Source organism: Hemibagrus wyckioides, linkage group LG05, assembly GCF_019097595.1.
Source record: "Hemibagrus wyckioides isolate EC202008001 linkage group LG05, SWU_Hwy_1.0, whole genome shotgun sequence".
Lineage (NCBI taxonomy): Eukaryota > Metazoa > Chordata > Actinopteri > Siluriformes > Bagridae > Hemibagrus > Hemibagrus wyckioides.
This window is the reverse complement of record NC_080714.1, coordinates 9,238,230-9,259,034: the sequence shown is the minus strand read 5'-3', so window position 1 is coordinate 9,259,034 and position 20,805 is coordinate 9,238,230. Positions and strand designations below refer to the sequence as shown.

General features: G+C 41.4%; 1 protein-coding gene across 2 annotated transcripts in view; it reads left to right on the top strand.

Moving 5' to 3' along the window:
- The first annotated feature begins 3,524 nt into the window (after positions 1-3,524).
- fgd (faciogenital dysplasia) overlaps positions 3,525-20,805 on the top strand; it is a 58,521-nt gene continuing 41,240 nt past the window's right edge. Inside the window, exon 1 of one of the 2 annotated variants that reach the window (XM_058389899.1) lies at positions 3,525-3,909. In XM_058389899.1, the coding sequence (XP_058245882.1) occupies positions 3,861-3,909 (49 nt within the window). In that variant the 5' untranslated portion in view covers positions 3,525-3,860. The remainder of the gene's footprint in view (positions 3,910-20,805) is intronic. The other variant, XM_058389898.1, reaches the window with a different exon arrangement.

Genomic DNA, 20,805 nt, shown 5'->3' with positions numbered 1-20,805 from the left:
GATCTGGGCAGTGTTCTGCTGGAAAACCTTGAGTTCTGGCAGTTATATGGATGTTAAACTAACACGTACCACCTAACTAAACATTGTTGCAGACCATATACACCACTTCACTGCAATGGTATTCCCTAATGTGAGTGTTCTCTTTCAGCAGGATAATGTGCCCTGCCACACTGCAAAAATTGTTCAGGAGTGGTTTATATCACATGACTTGAAGAGTTCATGGTGTTGACATAATCACAAAATCTTAATGTACTGATGAAAGTTTTCTATTGTGTAGCTGATTGGAGACAAAAAGCTTCTTTATTTTACACCGATCAGGCATAACATTATGACAGGTGAAGTGAATAACACTGATTATCTCCTCATCATGGCACCTGTTAGTGGGTGGGATATATTAGGCAGCAAGTGAACATTTTGTCCTCAAAGTTGATGTGTTAGAAGCAGGAGAAATGAACAAGTGTAAAGATTTGAGCGAGTTTGACAAGGACCAAATTGTGATGGCTAGACGACTGGATCAGAGCGTCTCCAAAACTGCAGCTCTTGTGGGGTGTTCCCGGTCTGCAGTGGTCAGTATCTATCAAAAGTGGTCCAAGGAACGAACAGTGGTGAACCGGCGACAGGGTCATGGGCGGCCAACGCTCATTGGTGCACATGGGGAGCAAAGGCTGGCCCGTGTGATCCGATCCAACAGACGAGCTTAGTTAAGTTAATGCTGTTTCTGATAGAAAGGTGTCAGAATACACAGTGCATGACGGGTCAGGGCTATTTTGGCAGCAAAATGGGGACCACACAATATTAGGAAGGTGGTCATTTTGTTATGCATGATCAGTGTATATTTGCTTGCAGTTTAATAAAAGAAAAACTATTTTGATATTGACAACATAATTCTGGTCCACCTGCAGAGGTAAAATGGTGGTTTGATTAAAACCGACCAACTGAATCTGGAATTGAAATAGAAAAGCAATTAAAACAATTAACATTAAATTTCATGTCATACAAAAACTTTTTTTTACCATGTTATTGTGACTCCCTTTAGTTTCATCACTTCTGTAGCTTTCACCATGTAAGATTTACTTTCATTCACTCATTATCTTCTCAGTTTCAATAAAAATGGATAATAATTTAATGAATTAACCTATAAAAGAAACAAAGTGCTAGATTTCAGTTTTTTTAGTTGGAGTAAAGTTCTGTCTGCCTTATGTATTTATTTATTTATTTATATTTTCTTTCTTTTTTTTTCTTTCTTTCTTTCTTTCTTTCTTTCTTTCTTTCTTTCTTTCTTTTAATTTTTTTAAGTTCTGAATATCTGAATAAAATTATGAGAGATTGGTTCATATACCAACCAGATGGTGTTAGGAAAAGTTGAACATGAACTTGAAAATGGGCAACTGGCCAAAGAAGAGAGTTAATTAACCAAGCCATTATTGTGTGGTTTGAGTCATGACATGTGCAAGGCACGTGGGCACCCAGCTGACTGAAGAGAGGCAATGAGGCGTAACTAATTTAACCTCCTTCTGCCCCCAGGGAAGCTTTGGCAGAGACCTCATAATCTATTCTGTTGACATTTGGTAAGCAGCTACTTGGGAGTATTTGTAAGAGGTACAGATCTGGTTTCTACTCTTGGGAAGTTCAACACTACACATGGGGGGTGATAACCTACTGTGATAGAGAACACATAGAAACATGTGGGGGGGGGGCAATCATCACTCATCCAAATTGTTCATTTAAAAGAGCTTGATTATTATCAATTAATCTTCTGCAGATCTGGAGACTATCCTGGGAACAATAGGCATGCCCAGTGGGTAAGAATACCCACTGAATAACAGGTCAGTCTATCTGAATAACAGGCCAAATTGTGATGGCTAGATGACTGGATCAGAGCATCTCCAAAACTGCAGCTCTTGTGGGTTGTTCCCAGTCTGCAGCGGTCAGTATCTATCAAAAGTGGTCCAAGGAAGGAAGACACGAGGGGATGCCAAAAAACCCCTCCATCAAACCAAACCCAGCACGAGAGAGACAGAAAGAGCTCCAAGGAGCCTCGCAATGCAGCTATTATACTGCAAATTATTATTTAGACGTGAAATTCGTCACCAGGAATTTGTAGCACTCTTCCTGTAATTAAACTTTAGTTTGGTTTCATGTAACTGTATATTTTTTCCTCTTCTGCAGTAAGTGTCTGAAATATGTGGACATTATACACCAATCAGGCATAACATTATGAGCAGTGACCGGTGAAGTGAGTAACACTGATGATCTCCTCATCATGTCACCTGTTAGTGGGTGGGATATATTAGGCAGCAAGTGAACATTTTGTCCTCAAAGTTGATGTGTTAGAAGCAGGAAAAATGGACAAGCGTAAGGATTTGAGCGAGTTTGACAAGGACCAAATTGCTAGATGACTGGATCAGAGCATCTCCAAAACTGCAGCTCTTGTGGGGTGTTCCCAGTCTGCAGCGGTCAGTATCTATCAAAAGTGGTCCAAGGAAGGAACAGTGGTGAACCGGCGACAGGGTCATGGGCGGCCAAGGCTCAATGATGCATGTGGGGAGTGAAGGCTTCAATCCCACTTTTCCCATTCCCAGTATGATACTATTATCTGGGGCTCCTAGTCAGAAGCACCTTAATGCGTAGAGTCCCTGGTAATTCCATGCCTGGTCTACCTCTTGGGGCAGAAATGGTGACCCTATAAGTTATCTTGTGCCGTGTGTTCAAGTGCTGGATTTGTGTTGCGCATCAGATCAGAAAATATGAGCTCACTCACCAGCAGCTTTAAAGGCCAGTCTGTGTGTAAATACTGATCTGTAGTATCTGGTCAGTAGCTTTCAGGTCAGCATCTTCTCCACATGTGCATGTGGGTTTCCTTTGGGTTCTCCAGTTTCCTTTCACCTCCTCAAAGTAGTGAGCTCAGTTTAAGCTAAAATTCCAAGGAGTGAAGAAAACTGAGTGTGATATTTTGTTGGATAAGATTAGGTATTGGGGTCAGGATTAGGTTTATTGGAGGAGATGGATCAGACCTAGGGCTTTTGATTCTGATACATGCCTAAATTGTCCCTAGTTATAAACGAGAGAGAGAGAGAGAGAGAGAGAGAGAGAGAGAGAGAGAGAGAGAGAGAGAGAGTGAGTGCGTGTTCATGGTTCCCGTTGTTAGGTTCCCCATGCCCTGCAGCCCTGACCTGTATAAAACAGTTACTGGAGATGAATGAATAAATGAATGAACTCATGCAACAATATTTATTTTTGTAACCTCACACATACCTTATGCCTATCAATCAGCAAAGCAGTGATTGCGCAAAACTGCTTAAAAAGGCATGCACAGTCTCTCTCTCTCTCTCTCTCTTTCTATCTCTCTCCCCACTCACCCACTCTCTCTCTTTCTCTCTCTCACACACACACACACACACTCTCTCTCTTTCTCTCTCTCACACACTCTCTCTCTCTCTCTTTCTCTCTCTCACACTCTCTCTCGCTCTCTCTCTCTCTCTCTCTCTCTCTCACACACACACACGAACACAAAGCTAGAGAGGAACAGAGTGAGAGAAAAGAAAGAGACAGCAGTCCCTCTACAGGAAACCGGACGGAGCTGAGGGAAGGATTGAATGGATCGATGCGCAGATTAAAGAAAGAGGGAGGGAAAAAAAGCGAGAGAGAGGCTTGACTCTGGAAACAGATTTTAGTGACCCAGATTGTTTTGGGTTTTTTTTTTTTCCTTCTTCTCTCCTCCACAACATGATCGGTGTCTCTTCTCCACATCGAGCGATGAAGCGTGTGTAACAAATGCACAAAGTAAACCGGAAAGTTTGACGTTAATTCGACCGAGGCTGAATTAGAGAGGGGGAAACAACTATAAAACACACGGCTTCATGATAGAAGAGAGTTTGCACGGAAAAATGCAGGGAATCCCAGCAACCGGTGAGTATTTAATTTTATAACAATTATTATTAGTTTGCGCAATTTAGCAACATTCCTGCACGCGCGCGTTACATTACACTATTACATTACATTACAGCCTGCTTTAACATGCTAGTTGTTCTGTAGCGTCTCTAAGCTCTTGTTCTTCCTGCACTTTTCAGTGTAATTCACGGTGCTAAAACTAAACTAAACTAAGCTGTGCTAGGCTAATGACAAAAGTTCTGCAGTGAAGATAATGTTTAGTATAGTTGTTAAAGGGTGAATGGTGTCGCCAGGGGGAAGGCGCTTATTCATTTGCCAATGCTGTGTGTGTGTGTGTGTGTGTGTGTGTTTAAGTAGCTCTCAAACAACTTTTGTTTAATGAGAAACCGTTGTCCTATGTCTATTCGGAAAATGTTTAGTCTCTACGTTGTTATTGATGGACGTTAATAAAAGAGAAGTATAAACATGAGAGACAAGGCCAGTAGAGAAGTGTGTGGCTGCTGTGGTAAATTAATGTTCTTTCACAAGGCGTTTAGCATAAAACTGCACTGTGTAAAATTCCTGTCTCACAGACTGGGCGCCTGTATAAGCGCCTTCTCAGTAACCTGCTGCTGTTGAGAGTCATTTATATCCTTATAAAAAAAGTGTTGTAGTCGGGTTACTTTCCTCTCAAATGCCATGTCATATGGCAGAGAATCATTTCTCAAGTTCAAATGAAGTTCTGGCACCTTCACCTCACCTCGCCTCCTAAATCCGGTTCAAGTACTTGAGTCTTTTCAGCTGAAGGCTTGAATGGGGGACTTGAATAACTTACACATTTAACTTTGTTCATATTAGTATTAGTCAAATTGGTTCAGAGACAAAAATCATATTTTTCTATCACCCATCCATCCATTTTCTGTACCGCTTATCATACAGAGGGTGTTCGGGAGCCTGGGGCCCTCTACCACAAGGCAGGGGACTACCTAGAAAAGGTGCCAACCCATTGAAGGGCACATTGACACACACATGTTCACACACTATGGACTAGGAGATCAAACCCACGGAGGAGATAAATTGAACCCCTACCTCCAGGCTTTCTACAAGGTTTAGGAGTGTGTTTATGGGAATTTTTGACCATTCGTCTAGAAGCGCATTGGTGAGGTCAGGCACTGATGTTGGATGAGAAGGCCTGACTCACAGTCTCCGCTCTAATTCATCCCAAAGGTGTTCTATCTGGTTGAGGTCAGGACTCTGTGAAGTTCCTCCAAACCATTCTCGCTCATCCATGTCTTTATGGACCTTGCTTTGTGCACTGGTGTACAGTCATGTTGGAACAGGAAGGGGTCATCCCCAAACTGTTCCCACAAAGTTGGGAGCATGAAATTGTTTCATGTATTTCATGGAGTCTAGCAGCGGATACAGTTGTCCTGTTGCTTGGAGAATGGTATATAACTATTTATACAGCCAATGATCTGCTCAATCAATTGGATTGTGATCATGATATCTGGCTTCTTCAATTAAAGGTTGGGTCAGTGATATTGGAGTCGGAATGCTTTTTTGTATGATTAAAGATATTTTACAATAAAATATATGCTCAGAGGAAAAACAACGATGGCTACCCAGGCTCTGAATGCAAAATAAAACAAGTTATGTAAAACTACCACTATTTCAGCAACCAGAGCAAAGAGACGGCTTGGTTTTGAGAAAACTGCTAGCTTAAGGTAACCAGACCAAATCTCAAAATATACCTTTATGCACACATGATATGATCAGCTACAGTGTTTTTGACATTGCTAGCTAACTGGTCAGTCATGGATCTGGTATTGGTAATTCCTCTTGGAGTTTTTTTTTTTTTACTCTGGTACACCGTATCTGGTATCACTACGTTAGCATTCATAAATGATGTCCAAAAATGTCCAAATCACAGTCTCTGTATCATAGGCACATCGAGATTTAGTTCATAGTTAAGAGTGTTCAAGTTGAAATCAGACTTGAGTACTACATTACTAGGAAAAAAAGCTACTGTTTGGATTCAGTGTTCACTTTAGTTGAATGCTGGCTTTGTGTTCAGTTTTTGTTCTCAACGTCTTAATCCGTATTCACAGTGTTATGACCTGCAGTACGATAGCAGCTGCTCGTGGCATTGATGACGACAGTGTTGGCGTAACTGCGAATGATGAAACGATAAACCACATCACACTACATTTTTCTCAGAGTCTTGTGGGTAATCCCAGTATTCCTCGAACACAAACTGACCAGTCTTTCTGACAACTGATTGGACATGAAAACTTTGAAGATGTCAAATTTTCCTTTCTTTGTCTTAAATAAGGATGTGTTTGGAAATGTTGAAATTTTCTTTTCCCAAATGTGGCTGTTCTGTTTGTCAGCGGAACCCATAACAATTAAAATAACGGACTTCTTTGAACTTGGTGAAAATTATGAATGTCTTTAATTTCAATAAAAAACCCCTTGGGTTCTTTAACAGGATTTATCACCCCCTATGCAGACATTTGTCATCCCTTTTTGACTTCATTTACTCCCAATCCCTTTCTTATAATTTAATTATAAGAATGTAAATGGTTGATGTAGATGGTTAATGGGGCAGTTGTTGTAACGGCTGGTCAGCCCTACGGTGTAGGAGAGAGGTGTTCGGGGTGAGATCACAGCAGATCACAGTCCACTTATCCAGCAGACCATTTCCCATGCTAATGCCTTCTTTGGCTATAAGACATAACATAAAATTTACACCCCTGGGAATGATGCCCAGTGGCCTTGCCATCCTACCTTAGGTTGTGTCCATTTTGGTCATATTGGATCTTTCCAATCACTGAACTGACACCTTGTGACACATTGGTATCTGTTACCTGCACCCAAGTACCCAATCACACAGTGTCTATCTGTGATTTCCATCACTATCCATACACCCTGTCACATCTGGATTCTCCAGGTGTGAAATAATTGACTATAACAGACCGTGCGAGTGAAGTTGTGTACGTCTACAAGAGCCTTGAGTCAGTTATTTCTTTCTCACTTCCTGTTTAATTATCTCTTAAAATTCCGTCTGTGAATCCTGTAAAAACTTCCTCCATAGTGGGCCTTACCTCCTGTAGCTCCTCTATATCCTTCTTGAACCATTCCTCGAGCAGTGTCTTCGACCATTCCGTCAAGGACAGCCACATGGACTCACTGCTACATTGTTCTTGATTGGTCTATTCGGATTTTGACGTAATCGGAAAAAACACAAACAAACAGAATGAGTTGTCCTGCCCCTTTATATCCACATAGACTTGACATTGCAATCATCATATCATAATATACCATAAGGAACTTGCAACTTTATTGGTTCTGGCAACTGTTTCGTTGGCTTTCAACACCAACATTTACAACTTGTCAAAGCTGAGAGGTGCTACTTTTCTCATAGAGGCCATTCTGTGCTTGCTTAAGATTAGGGTCTCTCTTTCTGAAAACAACAAACACCAGATTTTGGTGTTTGCTCAATCTTTTTAATGGTTTGTACTTCATTTCCCCAGAAAACATCCATTTAGACCATTCTAGTGTGGTTTGAAAGTCGAGACTCTCTCTCTCTCTCTTTGTCTGTCCCACGTGTCTGTCTGAATTTTCTGAGCTGTTGACTTTCAGTGACCAGACTTGTGCCCATTAGGATGCTTTGTATCTGTCTCACTCTGGGTAAAATGTGGAAATGAAACTATGCCAAAGTCTGTAAAACATAAACCACACATTTTTGGGTGCATGTTATAATTTGAACAGGAAACCCAAAACACATAGCCTAGTTTAAAACACTGACACCGTACGTCAGGCCAAACCACACAGCTTCAGGTTTAGTAGTTTTACACATGCCGCATTGGGTTCACTATAACACAGCAAATTTCAGACACTTTCATAGTTCAAGCCTAATATGAACCGTAGTGCAGACTTAGTTCTCTGTATTACAAGTTTCAGTTAATTTAGAAACTTGGTTTGAACCACAGTACGATGGGGTCACTTTAGAAACTAGCCTGTAATTCTGATACACCTGTTACCACAGAACTTCGGGCCAGTTCATGTACTTTTAAAAAGGTTTTGGCAGAATTTCAAGCGGATCTCATGAAAACAAATATTAAAGTTGATTGTATAGTAAAAGTTTGTGGTCACCTGACCATTACATCACTCTATGCTGTTTAAACGTCGCGTTCCAGATTGTGTAGGGTGTGTATGGTTTGTAGGGTGTGTGTTTGGTGTGGGGTTTGACTTCCAAACAGTTGATTTGGGGGTCTGTAATTCCCATGGGAAGCAGTGGTTCCTCATTAACAGTGTGAGTGGACATATGAGCAGGAAGATAGTGTTGGAATTGAGGCAGGTGATGAATGACCAGAGGGATACGATGCCAGCAAAGCAGAGTGAGCTGTGTATTTATGTGTGTGTGTGTGTGTGTGTGTGTGACTTTCTCTTCTCTTCCTTCCTGATATTCTCTCTATCTGCTCACAGCAACATCGGTGGAATGGAAGTTTTTTTTTCCTAATAATATTCTTTGACTGTGGGAACAAGCTTTGCTCAAAGGGCACACACACAAGCGCTCACACACACACATGCGCACACGCGCTATAATTTGTAGCTTGATTTATGTAAGGCCTTGTTGAATAAGTGAATGACTGTTTGCAGATGGAATATGTTTTTCCACATATAAACAAATCATTTAGCATGGCTCTGGTGTTAACTTCTGTTTTCTGACACTGACATGCAAATTTCTTATGCTTGCTTACACGTCAGTGACTGCTGATGACCCTTACAATAAAGGGAAGTGCACGTGTCTGTTATTGAGGTATATATCAGTGTGTGTTCTGTTTTATCTGCCTCCTTTATAACTCTCAGCCTTTCCTCATGATATCCATAGGATTTTGTTAGCAGTGTCTCTCAAAGTTGGCAAGCTGCTATCTAAACTTGGTTCATTTCACTGAAGACCCAAATCATGCAAATAATCAAATGTCTCTGGGCGTGTATGTGGGTGTGTCATTGTCTGTGGGTGTGTCCTTATGTGTGATAAACTGAAGGCTGTTTTCAGAACAAATGAAATGAACTACATTTAAGTTCATGGAGTGACAAGAGTAGTGTGTGTGTGTGTGTGTGTGTGTGTGTGCGCGCGCATGTGTGTGCGTGTGTACGTTTACATTCTGTGTTAACAGAAGCTGTTGGCTGTGACTGATGTGTCTGTACTATAAACACTTGCTTTCCTTTTTACTGTGTTAGGATTGAGAGAGAGAGTGAGAAGAAATATTTAGAGGAAAATTAGAAGAAGAATGAATGTAAAGAATGTGATTCAACTGTATTTATACACTGTATTGCCAAAAGTTTTGGGACACCTGCCTTTACATGCACATGAATGTAATATGGAGTTTTCCTGCCCTTTGCAGCTATAACAGCTTTAACTCTTCTGGGAAGGCTTTCCACAAGGATTAAGAGTATGTTTATGGGAATATTTGACCATTCCTCTAGAAGCACACTTGTTAGGTAAGGCACTGATGTTGGACGTGAAGGCCTCGTTCACAGTCTCTGCTCTAATTTATCCCAAAGATGTTCTGTCAGTTCCTCCACACCAAACTCACTTATCCATGTCTTTATGGACCTTGCTTTGTGTACTGGTGTGCAGTCATGTTGGAACAGGAAGGGGTCGTCCCCAAACTGTTCCCACAAAGTTGGGAGCATGAAATTGTCCAAAATGTCTTGGTATGCTGAAGCATTAAGAGTTCCTTTCACTGGAACTAAGGGGCCGAGCCCAACCCCTGAAAAGCAACACCTGGATTCAATGATTTGGAGGGGTGTCCCAAAACTTTTGGCAATATAGTGTACATTTATAGCGTGTGTTATACAGTGAACCGAGGATAACTGCATCTCTTTCTATTTCTCATATACACTCACTCTTTTCCCTCCACACTTCCTACATTCTCCATCTCTCCACCAGCTTGAAACCTCTTTCTCTTGACAGGAAGATTGAATCTCTTTTTATAGCTTTTATTTTCTTTCCGTCACTGTGGAATTTAATTCTTTATTTCTTTCAGTGTCAAACGATTGCAGGCAGCTTGAGGAGACTGAACAGTTCACTAAAATGTCTCTCAGGCAGTCGTGTGTGTGTGTGTGTGTGGCCTTTTTTGGAAGAATCATGTTTTTTCCCCTTGCTGGGTAAACGGAAGGAAAAGAAGTTCTCTCCAGTACTGCTGTAGGCTGGACTCTTTGTCACAGAGACAGTTTGTCTATGAGTGAGAGAGAGAGAGAAATGGAGAGAAAAGAGAGTTAGAAAGAGAGAGAGAGAAAGACAGCGAGCAAGAGAGATCGAGAGAGAGAGAGACAGACAGAGAAAGAAAGAAAGAGAGACCGCAAGATAGAAAGAGCAAGAAAGAGTGCAAGAGAGAAAGAGAGACAGAGAGAAAAAGAGAGATGAACAAACAGAGCAAGAGAGAGAGCAAGAAAGTGTGCAAGATAGAAAGAGAGACAGACAGAGAGAGAATAAGAGAAATGGACAGAGAGAGAGAATGCCAGAGAAAGCATTTATTTCAAAGAACACAAGTGTCTCATTCACATCACAGATAGAGAATAAAAGATTTCTCATGATGAAGAACAGACTTGCTGAATACCACTTCAGTGTAACTGGACTGGTGCAGTGTTTCTGCTTTCAGCAGTTATTTACACTCAGCATTCTCACTCAACCTGATCATGTGATTAAGCAACTTTAACTTTCACATCTCGAACTCCACAACCTTCTTCCAGAAGACTTCATCATTTACATCCCAGCATCTGACTGAATGATGATCAGACTGACTGCTGACTGAATGATGATCAGACTGACTGCTGACTGAATGTTGATCAGACTGACTGCTGACTGAATGATGATCAGACTGACTGCAGCCTTAATGTTGATCAGACTGACTGCAGCCTGAATGATGATCAGACTGACTGCTGACTGAATGATGATCAGACTGACTGCTGACTGAATGATGATCAGACTGACTGCTGACTGAATGATGATCAGACTGACTGCTGACTGAATGATGATCAGACTGACTGCTGACTGAATGATGATCAGACTGACTGCTGACTGAATGATGATCAGACTGACTGCTGACTGAATGATGATCAGACTGACTGCAGCCTGAATGATGATCAGACTGACTGCAGCCTGAATGATGATCAGACTGACTGCTGACTGAATGATGATCAGACTGACTGCTGACTGAATGATGATCAGACTGACTGCTGACTGAATGATGATCAGACTGACTGCAGCCTGAATGATGATCAGACTGACTGCTGACTGAATGATGATCAGACTGACTGCTGACTGAATGATGATCAGACTGACTGCTGACTGAATGATGATCAGACTGACTGCTGACTGAATGATGATCAGACTGACTGCTGACTGAATGATGATCAGACTGACTGCTGACTGAATGATGATCAGACTGACTGCTGACTGAATGATGATCAGACTGACTGCAGCCTGAATGATGATCAGACTGACTGCAGCCTGAATGATGATCAGACTGACTGCAGCCTGAATGATGATCAGACTGACTGCAGCCTGAATGATGATCAGACTGACTGCAGCCTGAATGATGATCAGACTGACTGCAGCCTGAATGATGATCAGACTGACTGCAGCCTGAATGATGATCAGACTGACTGACTGCAGCCTGAATGATGATCAGACTGACTGACTGCAGCCTGAATGATGATCAGACTGACTGACTGACTGACTGAATGATGATCAGACTGACTGACTGACTGAATGATGATCAGACTGACTGCTGACTGAATGATGATCAGACTGACTGACTGACTGAATGATGATCAGACTGACTGACTGACTGAATGATGATCAGACTGACTGCAGCCTGAATGATGATCAGACTGACTGCAGCCTGAATGATGATCAGACTGACTGCAGCCTGAATGATGATCAGACTGACTGCTGACTGAATGATGATCAGACTGACTGCTGACTGAATGATGATCAGACTGACTGCTGACTGAATGATGATCAGACTGACTGCTGACTGAATGATGATCAGACTGACTCCTGACTGAATGATGATCAGACTGACTCCTGACTGAATGATGATCAGACTGACTGCTGACTGACTGATGATCAGACTGACTGCAGCCTTAATGACCTACACTGTGGCACAAATTTTCTCTCTCTCACTCACTCACTTTTCCCTCACTCACTCACCCCCTCACCCCCTCACTCACTCACTTACTCACTTACTTACTCTCCCCCCCCCGTCATTTTTCCAGGCTTCTATTTTGTGCAGGAATTATTTTGACCCCAGATAGCCTTGATGTGGTTTTCTTCTGAAATGTAATCTATTCCTGGAATATGGCCTGGACTTTCTGGAAAAAAAAGTTGTGGAGTTGTGTGTGTGATTGATTGATTTTTATTTATTTATTTAAAAACTAATATGTTAACACTGCAGCATGTACTGATCGTGTATCAACAATGTTGAAGGTCTAGTACCTCTGCTGAGTTTGTTGTGTGTACTTGTGTTTGGTTTATGTTGTTTCTCATGCTGCTGTATGATGATGGTTCATGGAGCAGAGCGTGATTCAGCAGGCTGTGAGGGCAGATGTTGGCTGATGTTCATGTAGCTTTGAAGCGGTGTTGTGGGGGCGAGTTGTTCCCTGCCTGCATTCAGCACAAGCCTATAAACTCCACTCACCACAGCTGGCTTAGCAGTAAGCATTTGGGCCATGAGGTAGAACATGAAAACACACTCAGGCATTCTCAGGTGTTCCATGTGTTAGTAGCCTTCTCTTCTCTTCTCTTCTCTTCTCTTCTCTTCTCTTCTCTTCTCTTCTCTTCTCTTCTCTTCTCTTCTCTTCTCTTCTCTTCTCTTCTCTTCTCTTCTCTTCTCTTCTCTTCTCTTCTCTTCTCTTCTCTTCTCTTCTCTTCTCTCTTCTCTTCTCTTCTCTTCTCTTCTCTTCTCTTCTCTTCTCTTCTCTTCTCTTCTCTTCTCTTCTCTTCTCTTCTCTTCTCTTCTCTTCTCTTCTCTCCCTCCCTTTGTGTTTGTGTGAAATGTTTCTGGGTTTTTTTTGTATTCCTTCATGATATTTTTTTATAGAGCACTGTTCTTTTTAATTTCCCCTTTTTGTTTTTGTTGAACTTTCTCTAATGTTTGATACACTGGTCATTATGCTGATTAGGTTAGGGTCATCTGTGTAAGATAACCAGGCCCTGCAGAGTGTATAAATACTGAACTGAACGATTCCACTCTTGAATATACAGTTAGTGTAGATTTAGAATACGTTTGGTTTAGAATATTTGGTTAGTGGTGTAACTCAGTGCTATTATTTGTTTCTGTATCTGTTTACTGCTCAAAATATTTGGAAGTTGGGGGACAGTGGCTTGGGGATAGCAAATTTGCCTCCTATTCCTCAGGTTGAAGGTTTGATTCATGCCTCTACATGTGTGAAACTTGCATGTTCTCCCTGTGCTTTCGGGGGCTTCCTCTGTGTTATCTCTGTTAGCTGGGTTGCCAGGTACCATGTACACTGACCAGGCATCACATTATGACCACCTGCCTAATATTGTGTTGGTCCCCCTTTTGTTGCCAAAACAGCCCTGACCCATCATGCACTGTGTATTCTGACACCCTTCTATCAGAACCAGCATTAACGTCTTCAGCAATCTGAGCAACAGTAGCTTGTCTTGTTCACTCCCCATGTGCATCAATGAGTCTTGGTCGCCCATGACCCTGTCGCCGGTTCACCACTGTTCCTTCCTTGGACTACTTTTGATAGGTACTGACCACTGCAGACCAGGAACACCACACAAGAGCTGCAGTTTTGGAGACGCTCTGATCCAGACATCCAGCAATTTGGTCCTTGTCAAACTCGCTCAAATCCTTACGCTTGTCCATTTTTCCTGCTTCTAACACATCAACTTTGAGGACAAAATGTTCACTTGCTGCCTAATATATCCCACCCATTAACAGGTGCCATGATGAGGAGATAATCAGTGTTATTCACTTCACCGGTCACTGCTCATAATGTTATGCCTGATTGGTGTATAATGTCCACATATTTCAGACACTTACTGCAGAAGAGGAAAAAATATACAGTTACATGAAACCAAACTAAAGTTTAATTACAGGAAGAGTGCTACAAATTCCTGGTGACGAATTTCACGTCTAAATAATAATTTGCAGTATAATAGCTGCATTGCGAGGCTCCTTGGAGCTCTTTCTGTCTCTCTCGTGCTCGGTTTGGTTTGATGGAGGGGTTTTTTGGCATCCCCTCGTGTCTTCTGTTGCTCCAGCGTCTTTGTGCTTCTCTGCTGGGTGACAGCAGAAACACTGCAGGCTTTGTCCTGCTTTTCTTTTATCATCCATTCCTCCTTGTGTCTCACTCATGCTCGCTGCATTTCCACAGCCACATACTTCCTGTGGAAAGCCCGAGAACAGAGCATGAAGCTATGAAAAAAGGGTTGGCTTCAGACATTTCCTCAGTGTCCAGTATTGAAGCATGGGATTGAGGATACAAAGGCTAGCAAGAGGAAAGAGACAAATTGGTGGTGTGTTCTGGATAACACAGTATTCAGAGTGATCAGATAACAGATGTGGGCTAAACCGATCCAAATAGTTTTTTTTTTTTTTTGTGCTTTAGACCAACTTCTTCCCACTTCTGGTTTGAATCTGATGCCTTCACGTGCTATAGGATTTTATCCCACTTCCCACTTCTGAAGTGGTAATTACGTGTATGGCGTGTCGGAAAGCGCATGAAACATAAACAACGAATATTTATGTTGTTGTTATTTTATTTTTTACACCATTACGCACGCTATTCAGTTAGTTTGCGTGTCAGTGATAATAGAATTATGGATAAATGCGCCATTTCTGCGGTGGAAATCAAATGTAAATCATGAACAAAACGGCAAGAGCTAACGATTTAGATGAACAAAAAATGAACAAAGTCTGTCATTCAGTACAGAAACTCATTCAGTACTCTCCTCCTCCTATAATTAAAAGTTTTTTTTTTCCCTTTTGCTTTCATATCGGAAACAGTTATCTCCGAGTTTCCCCAAGTCGTAATTACGACTTGAGAGGGGTCATTCAAGTGCAACTTCTTCATGGGAAACTTTTATATTTAGGATAATTCCGGTAGCACGTGAAAGGCAGCGCGAGGACAAATACAGATATATCCGGTACAGCCTTAGCGTGTGTGCTGCAGCACCAGTTTATCTTTCACATTAGCAATCTTGCTAAATTTTAGAGTAAAGCTATATGATTATTGTTTACCAGTAAACGATTTAAGCATAAAACGCATCTGTAAAGCAAGTCTAAATCTTTTAACACGGCTATAAAGAAAAAGTACGGTGTATGTAATGGTTTGTTTCTGCTTGCATGCAGTAACACTGTACAACCACTAGGAGGAGACATTGCAGATGAAATGGGAGGAGAACGTCCAGAACATGGTCTTTTAATGGTTCTGTCAGTATTTATAAGCAATTATTATTCAAAGATGCTCAGCTCATATTACAGTCAGGTAATTGTTATTGAAAAAGCACTTTCAAGGTGTGTGTGTGTGTGAGAGAGACAGAGAGGCAAATCTTAAGGTAAATCTTAATATTTTTCATGTTACATTTAAATATTTTAACTTCCCATTGGTGGTCCAGCGGCAGGATCCAGCTCTCTCATTGCCATGGCCCGGGTTTGATTTCTAACCTAGCCACTGAAGAGTTAGCTCTCAGTGCCGGTCCCAAGCCCGGGTTAAATGGGAGGGTTGCGTCAGGAAGGGTATCCGGCATAAAACCTGTGTCAAATTGAAACGTGCGGACCAAGTGATCCACTGTGGCGACCCCAAACCAGGAGCAGCCGAAAGGACAACACCACCAACAACAACAACATTTAAATATTTCAGCTATTATGAAAACACTGTTCTTTGTAAATTTCCTTTAAATTTTGCTGCTCAATTAAGAATTTGTGTCCCTTTATGAAAACATGCTGAATATATCTGCTCCTGTCATCTAAAGCATGAATCATTGGTCATACAGTCAGCCTTGGGTGTGTGTAGTTAAGTAGGTCTCTGCCCTAACAGTACGGTATTGATCATGTCCTGTGAGGTTGCCGTGACGACACTTTCGGTATCTGAGCAAACATGACAATACACGATCTGCCAGAACGTGCCTGGAAATTAGACAGGCGTTGCTCTCTTTAGTTCACTGGCGTGTCACTAAAATCACAGTGAAATGCTCTGAGATGGTACACACGGGTCAGCACAGCGCTTAGATCTTCTTCAGTCCTTCTATTCATCCACATCAGTGTACACCATGTCTACCATTTCTTCTTCTTCGTAATCCCTCCATCTATTCTTTTCATAGGCCTGCTCATTTTTTCCGTTTAATCTCACTGATCTGTGTGTAATTAATGACCATCTGGGTCGCTGTGGGGAGGAAAAAGCCTAGAGCTTAGAAGCAGATGACCAACACACACACCCACACCCACACACACACCCACACACACACACAAATCCTGAACACTAAACTAAAATATTATCAGTTCTCCACCCAGCCATTAATTCTTAAGAGACTTTACTTAAACCTTCTCATAAAGTCAGACATGCTGTGTTTATTTTATATTCTTGTCACTAATCCCTTTTGTACCAGTCTTCCACTTCGACAGTCTCAAAGGCTTTACTTAGTTATATATAGATATGCGGCATTGTAATTCAGCTTTTATACTGTAATTAGTATCGATGTGCATATTAGTTCTTTAATATAAGGCTCTCATCTTGGCAAAAAAATGGAAATGGTGATAATTAAATTAGCCAGGCTTCATGAATGTAGGTCATCAAGTGGCATTAATTTGTGTGAGGTATTAGTTATGCCCCAAATGACATACTACACACTATGCACTATGTAGTATGAATGAATGAAGGGGTATTGAACACTAACGGGTTTTTTAATGACCTGAAATATGACTCGTTTCCCAGCTAATGCTGAAAGAGGTCAAATAAAACCCACAGCGCAGGCTAATTTAAATGGTTCTGTCCATCAGAGTGCCATGTTTACATTTCTTTTCTCGTCCAGGGTCAGTGTCTGGTAGCCCTGCCCTTCTTCCACTATGTAAACTAAGCTGCGAATGCAGGACATGCATCATCCAGATACATGAAGTGCGCCGCTTGATGTCGGAACGTTCGGTATGAACACGCTACTCACACCGTTTATACTACAGAATGGTGCACAAGTATGCCATTTAGGACACGCCCATTGAGGAACAGATTCATTGCTATACATAATGATGATTGCACCAAAGTAGCCGACCCCCTGGTTGAGTCCCACACCCTCTATTCAAACCTTTCTGTCAAGCCCCTCTATCCAAAGACTTGTGTACACACACCATGCAGTAAGGAAAGCAGCAGAGATTTGGTTCCATGCAATTAGTTACACACGTGTTTACAGATCATAAAACATAGTTAAACATTCCCGGACTAAATCTGTGCGGAACTGCTTGGTTGAATTTAAGCTCCGCACCAACAGCAGCACTCGTATAGGAAAGCTTAAGACGTCGCCATTCTGGACAGGTCAGTCTGATTAGTCAGATCTGTTTTTCTATCCATTATTTCTATATATGAATAATTACAACTGCTTTCCTTGTTTCCTGACTGGTTAAATCAGCTGACTTTATGTAAGAGGCTTTCACACTGGCAGTTTAGTCTGAAACGGAGCAGGAGAATGAAATGAAAGCTGTCATGTGGACCAGGAAGCGCACTATGGTACTGAACCTGAGACTTCCTGTAGCATATACGAGTGCCAGGGGAATCGTGTGGGACACAAAAGAGGTAAGATACACTATATTGCCAATAGTTTTGGGATGTCTGCTTTTACATGCACATGGAGGTAATATGGAGTTGGCCCGTCCTTTAGAGCTAAAACAGCTACAACTCTTCTGGGAAGACTTTCCACAAGGTGTAGGAGTGTGTTTATGGGAATTTTTGACCATTTCTCTAGAAGCGTATTTGTGAGGTCAGGCACTGATGGTGGAGGAGAAGGCTCGCAGTTTCTGCATTAATTCATCCCAAAGGTGTTCTATCAGGTTGAGGTCAGGACTCTGTGAAGTTCCTCCACACCAAACTCCCTCATCCATGTCTTTATGGACCTTGCTTTGTGCACTGGTGTGCAGTCATGTTAGAACAGTAAGGGGTCATCCCCAAACTGTTCCCACAAAGTTGGGAGCATGAAATTGTCCAAAATGTCTTGGTATGAAGCTGAAACATTAAGAGTTCCTTTCACTGGAACTAAGGGGCCGAGCCCAACCCCTGGAAAAACAACACCTGATTTCAATGATTTGGAGGGGTGTCCCAAATCTTTTGGCAATATAGTATATCTTGCTACACATAATAGCATCAAAATGATTAAAAAAACTATACATAGTGATTCTTATTGTGTTCTTTATGTGAGATTGAATATGTAAGATGAACAGAAATGCTGTGCGAAAACCACCTTAGCTGCTGATTACTGAAAAGATTCCAGTCATGGAAAGATTTTTCCCTTCCCTTAAGCATCAGCTTTATTGATTTTTAGGATGCTCTTTAAAATGCACACAGCAGCTTCGAGGCTAAGGCTCACCAAACAATATATGAACCAAACAAAGACGATATTTAACATTGTTTAAAAAAACAAAACAAAACACGTTTGCCTTCGACAAATCGTCTGGGATTGTAAATATAATATCTAGTAATGGCGCTAGATCAAATGTTTGACACACACATGTTTCTTATGCTAATGGAATGCAACGAATGCTTCTTAATCAGATCAGGGTTTGAATTAATAATGAATTAAAGGCGTCACGTCTCCATGAAATATTAATAACCGCTTCAAACACCCTCTTCTGCGGTCCAGGCTTTCTTTTGAAGGAGGAGAAAGATGATATGCAGCGTATATATTCATGAATGTGTGTGTGTGAGGCTGCGTTCAGAAGATCTCACTGTTTTGTAATAACTGCAAATATATTTTGTGAGACGTTATAATCTTTGTCATTAGTTGATGCTGTTTTAACGTAGAATTTTAAATGCATTTGTGCCCAAAAATTATGTCCATGTTCTGCATTGAATTTATTTTTTTGTCATGTCTCTCCACAGCGGTGCTTACCGGCTCATTATAAAAGTAGACGCTCAGGATTTTAATTATTTGTAGTTTTTAATGAGTATTTCTGTTTGTTTTCAGCCTATTAGGGGCAATTTATTCATTTTTTCCCCACACAAATGTTTCAAACTGCTGATATCAACCCCATTTCTGCTCTCTGAGATGCCCCAGGTGCTTCTTCATAATATCTGAAGGGGTCATCTTCAACTAAGATTCTGTGTAAGGTTATCCCTACAGAGGAAAACAAACATCTCACACAGAAACAGCGTCCTGACTTATTTTGTCAGACTCGCAGCCACAAAATGATTCACTTGTTTATACTGATGGAACATGTCCGATAAGCCGCTTTTTCTGTTCTGCTCGGCGCAGTGAAATGCCAGTGTGCTGGTAATTAAACCTAAAATCCGGATAGGAAGTGAAACCGCAGACATTGCCTGGGTGGAACGAGTTTGTTGGCTGGATGACCGTAAATAGTTCTGCTACTGAAGTGATTCTACAGTTGAGTCATTCTGATAAGGATGTAACTAACAACTGTGTGTATCGGACTCTGTGAAATTCGGTTTCGGAAGATGAAAGGTGATCAAAAATGAATATTAATATCTTTTTAATATCACAGAAATCACATGATCTAATAGCATAGTTTTGCTTTAGCACGGTTCCTGATATCCTCGTTTTTGTTAAATATACGTCATTCTGAAATGACTTCATTCCGCTCTCAAGTGAAATAAACAAATGTGACGGAAAAACAATAAACAACACTCAGATGAGAATTGTGTCTTAATGACACTCTTACATGGAAGAGAAACCAACCACAGTTGAAGGAAGCATTTGTTCAGTATTTCACGATGATGCTGTATATCACACTAGCAGCGCATTCCCGATTCGAACCCGTAACAAGCCGAGAGAATCTTTTCATCTGGCTTCGCTTCGATTGCCGAGGTTTGGAGTCGATTCAGCGTGCTGTGGAATGTTGGCAGGATTTCCATGACAGCGGCCAAGCGTCCTTCTTTCCGACACCGACCGGCTGCTCTGAACCCTCGCCAAGCCACGCACGCCGGGATGCATCGCCATGACGGCACCGTGTTTATTTATTTCATTCCGTTTATAGGCCTTTATAGACCACTTTTGGCATTTAACTCCGAGGTGTCCTTTTTGTGGAGCCGTAAACCTGTCTTGGGACTTTCTGAATGTCCGTATTTGTGTGTGTTTGTGGATGCATATGTTGTACTACTGTAGTGAACAATACCACACTGCAGGCTCGGAGGTCACTGATATCTCTCCACTAGACTAAGCCGCTTCATTTACCTTGATTCCATTTGTCTGCGTTTATTGTCACATGACTGATACGTTAAACAGAGACGTAGAATTAACATAGATTGAACTGTAACCATGTTAATACTGTCTATAACATAGTGGATGTATCTAGCTAGCTTTTTTGAGAAATGAATGGAATTAATGCAGACATTTGCGTTTCACCCCAACAACCCAGTCAGCGTCTATCAACGACCTTATAAAAACCTTCTAAAGTACTTTATTGTGCTGTGTAGTGGTATTATTGTACACTGACTCACTTGATGTTCGGTTACTGAAAAATGACCAATGAGGTATCAGGTCCCTTTCCAGACCTGTTCCTTATTGGTGGATTGAGGTTAGTGGCAGCTCAATATGGACAGCAGAATCTGTCACAGTCTTAACCAAAATAAAAGGGTCGATCTCATAGGCGTCTACTCTGTAACACTCAGTTAACAGTCTTGTATGGTAGCACAAGCTGTATTGTGGCTACTTGATATTTGTTTGGA